We start from the raw sequence: 12,414 nt of genomic DNA, 5'->3' as shown, positions 1-12,414 counted from the left end.
TATAATAGTGGAGGATTTGATCCGTGTGGGTGGGCTTCCGGTAGACTTTCATATTCAGAGATCCATCCTTAGAACATTGGACCAACACATCCAAGAAGGCTATCGAGCCCCGGATCTCCTCCTCCACCATAAAGGATAACATCCAGAATAATGGGGTGGGATCCGGGGGATCAGGGGTCGGACGGGACGTAGTGAGATCTGAAGACAGTGATACAGACAAGCCTTCTACAAATGACGCTGTCAGTCAAACAATGGTAACTCGGTCACGAGCGAACGAAGGGAGACACCCCTCTCCGGTACATTTGACACGGGGACATATGGTTGAACAACAACTGTGGCTACGACAGAGGAACTCTGTAAAGGGTGAACACCGGGGATTGGGGCTGAATGAGAACAGCACGGGGTTGGGGGAGAGACCCGCATCGCAGTCCCGAAGGATAAGTAGGACAGATCAAGATGGGATTGGGGCGTACGGGGGTATTGGTAGGGTATTGAACACTCCCCCCCACCCTATGGAATGAGTGATATGCGAAAGGGTGAAGGAACTGCACAAAAGGGAGGAGGGGGGACTCCGCCCCCGTCCGATCCTAGGGTTAACAGTGGAACGGTGCGTGATGGAGTGCAGGAAAGGAACAGGAAAGGAACGTGCATGGATGAAAGGGGTGCATTTAGAGTGCAACTCGATCAGCTGGGGCCGGTGACGCGCTCCAGAAGCCGGAAACAGGCGTTTAACGATCATATATAGGTTCTCTCTCAGCGTTTGCCTTTTAACCCTGATGATGTCGAGTGTTATCGACGAAAGCTAGGTTGATTAAATTCTATCTTTTTACTTATTCTCTTGGTGATCGTTATTTTAGCAATATGATATGTGTGTGTGTGTGTGTGTGTGTGTGTGTGTGTGTGTGTGTGTGTGTATATATATATATATATATATATATATATATATATATATATATATATATATAATATATTATACATCCATGCTTGGAAAATACAGCATGCAACCTCAGCAGTTACCTATCAACTTATTGTCTTCAAATTATTCTAGGTAAAAAAATAATGCTAATAAATAATTATAGTCATGTTCTTCCTGGTTTTGGCTACTCAATTACAGCGAATGGTTTGATATTTTCTTGTCTCTCAGAGCCTAAGGCTCCACGTAGTTTGGTCCAAAACACATCTTCAGCCTCAGGATCTTCGGGCCAAGTAAGGTAGCTCTCTTGTTTAATTAGTTTCCTTAGGCGATGATATGGAGACAACCTAGAAAATAACGAAAGGATTGGGATTTTTTTTTATTTTCCCCATCTCAGACACAAGAACAGAAACAAAGAAGTGTGTAAGGAAAAAATACCTTGATCCACACCCAAGCCAACTGTGGGGGAGACTTCTAAACGTAAAAGGAAAGAAACTGCTCTCTTCTGTTGTTCTGGTAATGAGTGGGATGCCATCTTGAATAGATATTGTAGACCAGTATTTCTCAAACTGCAACTTTAAGAAATGTGGACTTCAACTCCCAGAATACCCCAGCCAGCATCCTGGCTAGGGCACGCTGGGATTTGAAGTCCACTTTTCTTAAAGTTGTAGAGTTTGAAAAACACCACATAGATTTTTCTTCCACCACAAATACACACATTTATCGCTCTTCTAAAGCCATCTCCAAACTGGTTATTATAATCCCCATATCAAGTGGCAGGAAAAAAAATTCCATAAATTAATGATCACTTGGGTAAAGATTTTTATTGTTGTCATCATTCATGTCCAGTCTCTCAAGCAAACACCTTCCTGAGGCACTTGGGCTGTAATTCCCAGAATTCTTGTCCCAAAGATGCTTTTTCAAAAATTTATTTTTGAATTTATTTTTCCTTGAAGACATTTCATCTGATCATTAGCACTGAAAGGATTGTCCTTTCAGCAACTGCAAGAAAGTTCCACACCCCTTTGTACTATTCAGGGGACCCTGAGGGCACAGATAAACCTCCAAGTAGCCTCAGTGAGAAGGAGTGGTAATGACCAGATGACTGCAAGGAATATAAATCCTTTCATTTTCCACCATTCAATCAGAACTGAAGAAGCTTTTTGGATGGGAAGTGAAACATCTTCAAGGAAAAACAAATTCTAGTTGCCTTTTGAAAAAGGACCTTCCTGGATGACCTGGATGACTAAGAAACTCCTTAGACCAGTGATGGCGAACTTTTTAGAGACTGAGTGCCCAAACTGCAACCCAAAACCCACTTATTTATCACCGGGTGTCAGGTGGGCATGGCCCACTGGGTGGGCTTGGCTGCGGTGGTCATGGCAGACTGGGTGGGTGTGGCCAAGGTGGGAGTGGTCATCTTGATGTTGCTTGTGGGGAGGGATGCCTGTGGGGGCCGGGCAGGCTTGGGGGAGATCCAGGGGGTCTCTGGCAGGTGGGGCAGTGGGCAGGAGGCTCGTCCTGTGGGATGAGGTGAGACAAGACAAGGTAGGGCGGGGGGAGGGAAACCAGCCATGCTGGGATGCACCCAGCCACATGGGAACTCGGTGAGTTAGTGGGTAGCTGATTGAAGAGGGATGGTTGCCATTTCTGGGGCATTGTGTGCATGCCCACAGAGAGGGCTCTGAGTACCGCCTCTTCACCACTACTGCCTTAGACACTATGTACCTGGAGAGTACCAGGTGAAAAATCTGACCTAGCATGGGGTAAGAGGAAATCTCTATCTAGTTTCTCTGCTACAGTTTCTTTCCATCTTTAGTCAAAACAATGAGGACTACACCAGATGCCCTCCAGATGGCCCAGCAGGACAGGTGGTTGGGGAAAGCTTTATCATAGAAGCATAAGGCTAGAACGGTACTTGGAGATTTTCTAGTCCAACTCCCTGCCCAAGGTTAAGATATTTCCTGCTCGTTCTTCCTTATTCCAACCTTCTGCATCCTAACTGCACTCCTTGTATCACAAATCTTTTCTTCCCACTAAAATATAAGCAAATAAAACTCCTGCTTTATATGATAATCCTTTTAAGGCCACCTTCGTGTTTTATCAACTGTCCCTACTCACCTGTAGTTTGGGATTTCTTCCTTAAAGACCACCACCAAAGGGTCATGTCCATGATAATAGATATTGGAACAGGCAAGTTGAATTTCTAAAGCACACCATTCACTCTCCAAGTAATTTCTGCTCACCACACACAAAGTCTTACGACTTCTGCTTATTCCACTCTGCACGTTATCTATATAGTATTGTCCAGGGGCAAAATCTCTAGGCCCAAAACAAAACCGGAAACAGGGTTCATGTTGTTTTTCCAGCTTTTCCAGAATATTATCAATCACCCATTTGTAGTCATGACTACAGCAGGAGATGTAAGCATCATATTGGTAGTCCCGTCCTTTGGGGCGCAGCTGGTAGCCCCAGCCTCTGAGGAGATAAAAAGCATATCGGAAAGTCCAGCCTAACTTAGCATAGACCAAAGATGGAAGCAGTAACAAGAGGGTGGTAACTGTGGTGGCAATAAATAAATACATTTCCCAGTTCTCAAAGCAGAAGGATAAGTCTTCATCAACAAAAAAACGATTAGCCAATCCAGGACTAAAGCAAGAATAGCTATCCAGCAAGGCCACTTGAACGTTTGGCACAGATATTGACCAGTTTTGGAACCATGCATTCTCACAAGAGCATATCAGTGGATTTTCAGAAACATCCAAATGCTTCAAGGAGGAAAGTTCACTAAGCAGTTCTTTACTGATGTTCTTCAAATCATTGTTGCTTAGGTCCAGCTGTTCCAAAGAGGTCAAACCAGAAAAGATTTCTTTGGGTAGATCTGGAATGGCACTATTTTCTAAACAAAGATTATGTAGGTTACTTAGTCCTTGAAAAAAACGCGGATGGAGTTCCCAAGAACCACGTTTCCCTGGATCAGTTTCAGAGAGGTCTAGGGATTCAAGAGCAGTGAGATTGATAAATGAAAGGTGGGAAAACACACTGCTGGGGTTTCCTTTCAAAGACAGGAACTTTAGATTCTCCAGCCCTTGGAAAAGTTTGTCTGGAGGTTGGATTGGTAATTTAGGTGTCTGAAAACTAATATCCAGTTTCACAAGGGAGTGGAGACCCTGAAAAGGGCTTGGAGTATCGTATTTGTTGTAAGTAAAGAGACGATTGTAACTGAGATCTAATGTTTGCAGCTGCTTCAGGGGTTTAAAGACTGACTCAGAAAACTTGTATATGAAATTTTGATCCAAGGCAAGATATTTTAGAGAATTGAGGTTCCGAAAAGCAGAGCTCTGAACCGTCAAAATTCTGTTTCCTGAAAGCAGGAGAGTCTTCACACGCAGGCGTGTAAAGGCATAATCCTTGATTCGTGTAATGCTGTTAAAACTCAAATCCAAAAACTCCATTTTACGAGCATAGGTGAAAGTATCACGGGTTACAGCTGTGATCTGGCAATTCTGAAGCATAAGCGTCTTCAATGCTGCCATGCCAAAAAAAGATTTTTTTTGTAGATTGGTCAGGCGGTTCTTTGATAAGTCCAAATAGCTTAAATTCTTCAAAGCAGCGAAAACAGACTCATTTAAATAATCAATGTCATTTCTACTCAGGATCAGGGTTTGTAATGGTAACCCTTTCCCCCAAATATTAGAACGGAGTTTCAATATCTTGCACTTATCCATAGAGAGATACTTTAAGTTCCGAAATGTTTCGAAGGTCTTATTTTCCAGATACCTAAACCGTGAGGTATCCAGAGTCAACCAGGTGAGGTTAGTGCAAGAACCCAACTGTCTTAACTGAGTAATAGTAAACTTGGAACGTTTAACATCCAAAGAAATTAAGGATGGCAGATTTTGGAAGACAGAGCAAGCTACTGATAAATTTGTGCTTAATGATGGATGCATACTGGATAAATGCAACATAGTCAGGTTAGGAAGGGATATGTTGACAAGCTCAGAGATCTTTAGAAGATTCGAGTCTAAAGAGAGCTCCGTCAAAGCTGGAGTGGCTTGAAAGACTCCAGCTTCCAGTTCTGACATGTTATTAATACTTAAGTCCAGTTGTCGCAAGTTAGGAAAGGAACAATTGGACAGGTCCAGTCTGTGAATGACATTTCTATTCAAACTGAGATTCCTCAGGGAGGGGAAACTGAGCAAGGAAGGACCAACACATGGGGCAGAGATGCTATTGTTGCTCAGATTCAGAATGGTGAGTTGGGACAGGTTTTTTACAGCTATAGCTATCTCTTGAAAACTAGAGAGTTTATTGGAGGAGAGAATAAGTTCCTGAAGAGCCAACTGGAACATAAACGAACTCGGGTGCACGGTGGCAATTTTGTTATTCTCCAAGTGCAATACATGGAGATGTTTCAAATTGGCTAGCAAAGCGGGACCTAGGGCAGTCAGTTGGTTCCAACTCAAATCTAGAACTTCAAGGCCTTCCAGACTTTGAAAGGTGTTGGGTTCAATGTGTGATATGCTGTTATGGTCCAGGTAAAGTTCCAATAAATCAGGGAGGTGGGAAAAGGTGGTAGAATTCAGCATTTCCACTATGTTGTGGGAGGCATTGAGCCAGTAAGTCACATTTGGCAGAGGAGCAATGGCAGAATTCAGATTAACGATGGCATGGCCAGTACAAACAGCGAGGCCAGGTCTGTTAGGAGAAAGGATACAATTCCTGAAACCAAAACAATCTGCACCCCAGTGTATCCATGGGAAGAGGAATAGCAGCGTGCAAAGTTTCAAGAGAATCTGGTTCAAAGCAGGCATAATGATAAAAGCATTTGGCTTATGTGGTGGCTCTAGGTTTACTTTGGGCTTCATCAGTGATCATGAAACAACTTCATAGGTCCTAAAATTAGAACATGAAATACTTCTGGTGAGTTAAAAAGAAAGTGGTGAATAGACATGCTGGTGCTTAATCAGTGATCCAAATTCAACCACTTTATGTATAACTTTTATTAGATACAGCTTAACTCCCACTTTCTCCCAGATGATTGTTCTAGCAGAATAACAGAATAACAGAGTTGGAAGAGACCTTGAAGGTCTTCTTGTCCAACCCTCTGCTCAAGCAGGGAATCCTATACCATTTCAGATAAATGGTTAAAAACCAGCTAGATCCACATTGCCCCACTGAAGTCAATGAGACTTAAACTAAGTCAAGGTTAATGTAAGTCTCTATTATTTCAATGGCTGCCTAAGTATGACTGAATCTGAGTGCAACAGTGTCATAAAAAGTCATGTACCATTCATACCAATGTCATAGTCACTGGGAAAGAACATAGATTTTTGCTGTATTTCCAAAATAAGTCACTTTCTGGCCAAATAATATTAAGTTAATAGTTCCTGATGTTTGGCTGATGTCTTGTGATTAGGGACTGCAGAAATTAGGGATTTAACCGAAGGCATCCATGCCAACTAAAGAAGGTGACCTGATAGAAACTTGCATTGTGGAAAATACCAGATTGCATATCAGAAGTGGGAAAGAGTTAGATAAAGATACAGGAAATATTATAGTCATTCTAGCCCAGTGATGACGAACCTTTTAGAGACTGAGTGCCCAAACTGCAACCCAAAACCCACTTATTTATGCCGGGTGCCAGGTGGGCATGGCCCACTGGGTGGGTGTGCCTGTGATGGTCATGGTAGACTGGGTGAGTGTGGCCAAGGTGGGCGTGGTCACCTCGATGTTGCTTGTGGGGAGGGATGCCTATGGGGGCCGGGTAGGGTTGGGGGAGATCCAGGGGGTCTCTGGCAGGTGGGGTGGTGGGAAGGAGGCTCGTCCTGCAGAGTGAGGCAAGGCAAGGTGAGGCAGGGCAGGGGTGCCATTGCTGCAGGGCAAGGCGGGGCAGGGGCCAGGGCAGCTGCTGCCTGACACCATCGGCCCCCGCACACAGAGGCCAGTGAGCGCATGGGGGCCGATGGTGTTCATCTGCCACCACAGCCTGCCGGCTCCTCGACTGGCACACTCTGGGGCTCTGCAGCCTGCCACCAGCAGTTCAGAGAAGCATAGATCAGGGCTTTTCAACCTTTTCACCCATTGTACTTCTTTTAGGATATGACAATATCCAACTACCACCAGTCGCCTAGCAAGATGTCAAAAACTTGATGACCAAAAAAAGGGAAAAAAGTGATAAAGTACAGGTAGTCCTCAACTTATAACAATTCACTTAGTGACTGTTTGAAGTTACAATGGCACTGAAAAAAATGCCTCCTAAGCCAAAGCCGAGCAAGACACCTGCCTGCCCACCTGGCAGTGCTCTTCCTCCTGTCCGAGGTTTTCATTGTTGTGAGCATTTCTGTTGAGGATTGGCAGTGAGGGTAGGGTGGGGGGTGTTTGGTTTTTATTCCCCCATCTGCTGGGTGGTTGCAGCAGGTTTTGATCACTTCACATAACCCTGGGACACTGTGAATATGAATCAGTTGCCAAGCATCTGAATGTAAATCACAAGACCCTGGAGATGCTGCAACATTCCAGCTAATCGGCGCTTCTTCTGGGCTCAGCAGAAGCATCAGGATCAGCGCTGAGCTTCAGCTGGAGCTTGGCGTTGATCCTGGCGCTTCCACTGAGCCCTGACAGCCCCGAAGAAGCACTTATCCTGGCGCTTCCGCTGAGCCCTGACAGCCCCGAAGAAGCACTTATCCTGGCGCTTCCGCTAAGCCTTGACAACCCTGCAGCTCCAGCCATCTCTTGCTCAGGCTTGTGCAGTGCTGCCACCGGTTCAGCTCATTCCCTTCCCCCGCTACCACTTTTCTGGGATGGTCATGTACCACCAGCCAGGTGCCAATGTACCACAGGTGGTACCCATACCACTGGTTGAAAACCCTGGCATAGATTCAGTGGGTCGTGCCCGGGAAAAGGAGAGCATGCAAGGCCAGGAGGGATGGGACAGGAGGGAGGGAAATAGCCATGCTGGGATGCATCCAGCCATGTGGGACCTTGGCGAGTTAGCGGGTGGTTGGTTGAAGAGGGATGGTTGCCATCTCCAGGGCATGATGTGCATGCCCACAGAGAGGGCTCTGAGTGCTGCCTCTGGCATGCATGCCATAGGTTCACCACCACTGTTCTAGCCTGATAGAAGATTGTAGAACAGATAGCTTCTTAGAATCCTAGCTCTTTCTAAGTTGTCCTTGACTTAATAACAGTTCATTTAGTGACCATTCAAAGTTACAACGGCACTGAAAATAGTGACCTATGACCGTTTTTCATACTTACATCCATTGCAGCATCCCCATGGTCACATGATCAAAATTCAGACGCTTGGCAACTGGCTTGTATTTATGACAGTTGCAGTGTCTTGGGTTCAAGTGATCAGCTTCTGCGGCCTTCTAATAAGCAAAGTCAATGGGGAATCCAGATTCACTTAACAACCATTTTACTAACTTAACAAATGAGATGATTCACTTAACAACTATGGCAAGAAAAGTCGTATCATGGGGCAAAGTCACCTAACAGCTGTCTTCACTTAGCAACATAAATTTTGGGTTCAATTGTGGATGTAAGTCAAGGACAGTAGTAGTACATTTCTAAATGACACTCATATTGGAAAAAAATGTCTGATAATCTGATAATCTTTTACATTAAGGGCTAAACTGGGAAATGTCACTCCAGATACTTCTTACCAGCTAGGCACAAAAAATTTAGTCTTCTTCAGAAACTTCCCTGCAGAAGAACAGATTTTGACTTTGTTAACAATTAAATGGAATCAGAATTTTAGGGTTAGAATTAATCAGTAATAATAATTGCACCCAAAAATATATATGGTTTAGGAAGGAGTGGGGACTATTTAGAATGCTTCTAGCCAGGCAGTATTGTTTCTGGGGCAGACAGATTTATGTAAGTTGCTTAATTTGAAAGAAAATAATTTTGTGACTTTATTTCTTCTCTGTTTGGAAAGAGACCAATATGGAAGTAAAAACTTAAGGAAGTAAAGAAATCTTTACTAAATAAGCTTAAATTTTAGTTTCATTCTTGGCCTTTGCTTAAGTGATATATTTTTCTAGTATGTCTAATTGTACAAGCCATCTGATCATCAAGCTATTATGGCAGTACAAATAGTCCTTGACTTATGACCACAATTGAGCCCAAAATGTTTGTTGCTAAACAAGGCAGTTGTTAAGGGAATTGTGCTTCGTTTTATGATCTTTTTCGCCACAACTGTTAAACAAATCATTGCAGTTGTTAAGTGAACCATGTGGTCGTTAAGAAAATCCATCTCCCCCCACTGATTTTAATTGTCGGAAGCTGGCTGGAAAGGTTGCAAATGGGGATCACATGATCCCCGCATCAGTGCAAGTGTTATAAATACACGCCAGTTTGCCAAGTGTCTGAATTTGATCATAGAGCCATGGAGATGCTGTAATACTCATAAGGGTAAAAAATGGTATAAGTTGTACTTTGAACGCTCGCTAAACGAACGGTAAGTCAAGGATTTCCTGTGTACAAATCACTGAAAATTTATGTTTTAAATTTTAAATAATAATACCTACAATTGGAGGTAGAATGACTGTGGCAAAAGAAAGCAAAGATGCCATCAATAATAATAGACACCTTGGGTGCAATCCCAAAACATCTGAAGCATCACTTGATCATCACTGGCATTGACAAAATCACCATCGGTCAATTGCAAAAGGCAACTTTACTTGGAAGACCTTTAACTCCATCAAACAACATCTGCTTATCCCAGGTCCTTGGGAAAGACTTGATCGGTGGATAAAAATGCCAAATCCAGTCTAAATCTCTAAGTGACCAAGCAACCAACCTTAATAATAGAAACCAAGAGGGGAAAAACCCCCACAACACCAGCCAAAGTAAAAACCAGAAGCAGGGACTACAATAGAGAGAAGCACAGTGTAAAATTCTGTTCAATTAAAAAACCCAGAATAAAAGTGAAGTTCTAAAAACACTAAAATGGTTTTCAAAATAGCTGAATGCATAAACAGGGTTACTGCTTGTGCTGAAAGGACTATATAGTAATGTAGATGGCATGTAAGTCTCTCTGGAGACAGCAGCCCTGGTACAGTTCCTCCCCTCCCATTTCTTTCAACTTAAGAAAGGTAGAAGCAATACATAAGTAAATAACCATCCCTTTTAAGGGCATTAGGTTCTCTGCTATACAAGGCATTGCTTTGGAGGATGTAGAACCTCACCTTAGCAGGGCAAATGCCCCATTGGTTGATGAGCAGGACTAGAAGAGGACTTCCAGGCACTGTGGCTGGGTGAATTCAGAAGAGGCACATACCAGGGACCGACATAAGCCCTCTAGTTGGTGTCTTCAGCTAACTCAGAACGGTCTGCAGATTGTTGATTTATCCCATAGATTCCAGAAATAACAGCCTGGTAAGGATTCTCTGGTAGTCTTTGTTAGGCCTTTCCAGTAGTGGCTGTGCAAACAGCAGGCAGGGTTAAAACAAAACAAAACAAAAAATTGATTTAGTCTCCCCACTTCCTCTTACCAACTGAGCCTGTGTAACACCAAACCTTGGGTGTAAGTCAGGCTCTGCAGAATGATTGGCAAACTGGATCTGTCAATCCTTAGACCCGGATCTTCTTTGAATATTTTTTTGCAATAGTAGTGAAACATTTTCTTCTCTCGTCTCCTGTATTTATCCTGTCATTCAGGGTGAAAATCTTTCTACCTTAGAAATAGTTTCGGTTGAGAGCCCTTGAAAAGTGAAACCACAAACACGCACAAAAAGTACCGTTCTGTTTGTCAGGGGAGAAGGAAATGACACAGACTTTTTTCTTATTGTCGGGAATAACCCTGAGTTGTTTTCTCTTTTTTTTCTCCTTCTCTAGTTCCTTCCAGACGATCCAAGTTACTGATTATTTGGTGACTTAGAGCAAAGCTGCACATCTTACTAGAATGGCCAAATAATAAAGCTGACCTTGAAAACTATACTTATTTGCATGTTGGCTCTGCAGGAGAGTGAGGTGCTTGTGTTATTAGAGGCAAGAAATATTCACGGAGGAAAGGGCAATCTGATAAGCAAGAGATTTCAGATAGAAGAGAGACAGACGGGACAGACAGAGGCAGGGACAAAGGCAAATATAGAGATAAGGAGGTTTTCAACAGAACAAAAATAGTCCAAATGTTAAGTTAACACTAAGAATAAAGAAAAAGAATAAGTAAGTGAACAAGACAGAAAAAGAAAGATGTAAAAAAGACAGCAAAAAATGTGTAAAGAAGTGGCTTTTGATCTTTCTAAGTTATAAATACATTTGTTCTTTACTCTCTCTCTCTCTCTGAATGTGCATCATAATTTCCTTCTTTCCATAACCTACTCTAATAATCAAATCCATAAATCACAAGTTTGGCTTGTTCTTTCTTTATTTTAATAAAAAATTCCAGGAGTTTCCAGTCACTAATAAATTCAGGAATTGATCCTTCTCTAATTTTGCAATCTCTGCTAGTTCTGTCATCTTCACCAACCATTTCTATACTGTGGGTATTTCAAAATCTTCCCATTTTGGTGCACACAGCAATCTCACGGCAGCGATCATTTATAAACATAATCTTCCACGTCTTTTTTCTAAACTGACTGTCCATTAATCCCAACAAGAAGAGTTCTGGTTTCAGCTGAATATTAGCCTTTAAATTTCTTTGTATTTTTGTTTGTATTTGAATCCAAAATTTCCTGGCTTGTTTAGAAGTCCTGTTAAGCATGGGGTTTCCCTCCATGTTGCCACTCAAACTCTTAAGAATATACTACAAATTATTTTTTTGCATATCAAATGCTCCAATTTTCCCAACTTATGTGGCTATTACCGTAAAATGTTTTTACAGTTTGTTGTTTTAAAAAAACAGAACTTCAACAAAGGATAATCTTATTTTTTTTAGATCCCCAGTCTCCAATGGTACTTTGTACTTATTTTTGATCTTTTAAGAATTCTTTCTTGCTGTAAACCACTAGATTTGCTGCTATTCTTTAGGATTAAAAGTTGATCTCGCCAGAGTTTCTAAAAGTGAACTTTCTGAGCAAAATATATCTGTTCATTAATGCAAATTTTGTGCTTTTATAACTAAACTAAAAAAATAGAATGGCACGCTGTATATGCAGAATGCCAGACTGATCATAATATAAGTCACTATAAGTAATAATAATAATAGTAACATTGGAAGGGACCTTGGAGGTCATCTAATCCAACCCCCTGCTCAGGCAGGAAACCCTATACCATTTTGGACAAATGGCTGTCCAGTCTCTTCTTAAAAACTTCCAGTGTTGGAGCATTCTGGAGGCAGGTTATTCCACTGATTAATTGTTCTCACTGTCAGGAAGTTTCTCCTTAGTTCTAGGTTGCTTCTCTCCTTGATTAGTTTCCACCTGTTGCTTCTTGTCCTGCCTTCAGGTGCTTTGGAAAATACCTTGATTCTCTCTTCTTTGTGGCAGCCCCTGAGATATTGGAACACTGCTATCATGTCCCCCCTCATCCTTCTCTTCGTTAAACTAGACATA

The 12,414-nt window shown here is 42.4% G+C and overlaps 1 protein-coding gene across 2 annotated transcripts; it reads right to left on the bottom strand.

Moving 5' to 3' along the window:
- Positions 1-1,073: 1,073 nt before the first annotated feature.
- LOC120304490 (toll-like receptor 13) lies at positions 1,074-10,670 on the bottom strand. Of its 2 annotated transcripts, none has more exons than XM_039335123.1 (3): positions 10,108-10,670; positions 3,035-5,611; positions 1,074-1,260 (listed from the first exon to the last, which is right to left on the bottom strand). In XM_039335123.1, the coding sequence occupies exons 2-3, from the start codon at positions 5,500-5,502 to the stop codon at positions 1,101-1,103; spliced, it is 2,628 nt and encodes an 875-aa protein (XP_039191057.1). In that variant the 5' UTR covers positions 5,503-5,611; positions 10,108-10,670; the 3' UTR covers positions 1,074-1,100. The 2 variants fall into 2 exon arrangements, with proteins under 2 accessions (XP_039191057.1, XP_039191056.1); XM_039335122.1 differs by having other exon boundaries at positions 3,035-5,809; positions 10,108-10,669.
- Positions 10,671-12,414: the final 1,744 nt, after the last annotated feature.

This window comes from Crotalus tigris, unplaced genomic scaffold, assembly GCF_016545835.1.
Source record: "Crotalus tigris isolate CLP2741 ecotype Arizona unplaced genomic scaffold, ASM1654583v1 scf7180000017639.5415321, whole genome shotgun sequence".
NCBI classification, from domain to species: domain Eukaryota; kingdom Metazoa; phylum Chordata; class Lepidosauria; order Squamata; family Viperidae; genus Crotalus; species Crotalus tigris.
This window is presented reverse-complemented; position numbering and strand designations above follow the sequence as displayed.

Coding starts and splice junctions, on each gene's coding strand:
- LOC120304490 (XM_039335122.1), bottom strand. CDS start 5,781: ATGAAGCCCAAAGTAAACCTAGAGCCACCACATAAGCCAAATGCTTTT. Junction 1,261..3,034: donor GAAGAAATCCCAAACTACAG/GTGAGTAGGGAC, acceptor GTTATTTTCTAG/GTTGTCTCCATATCATCGCC.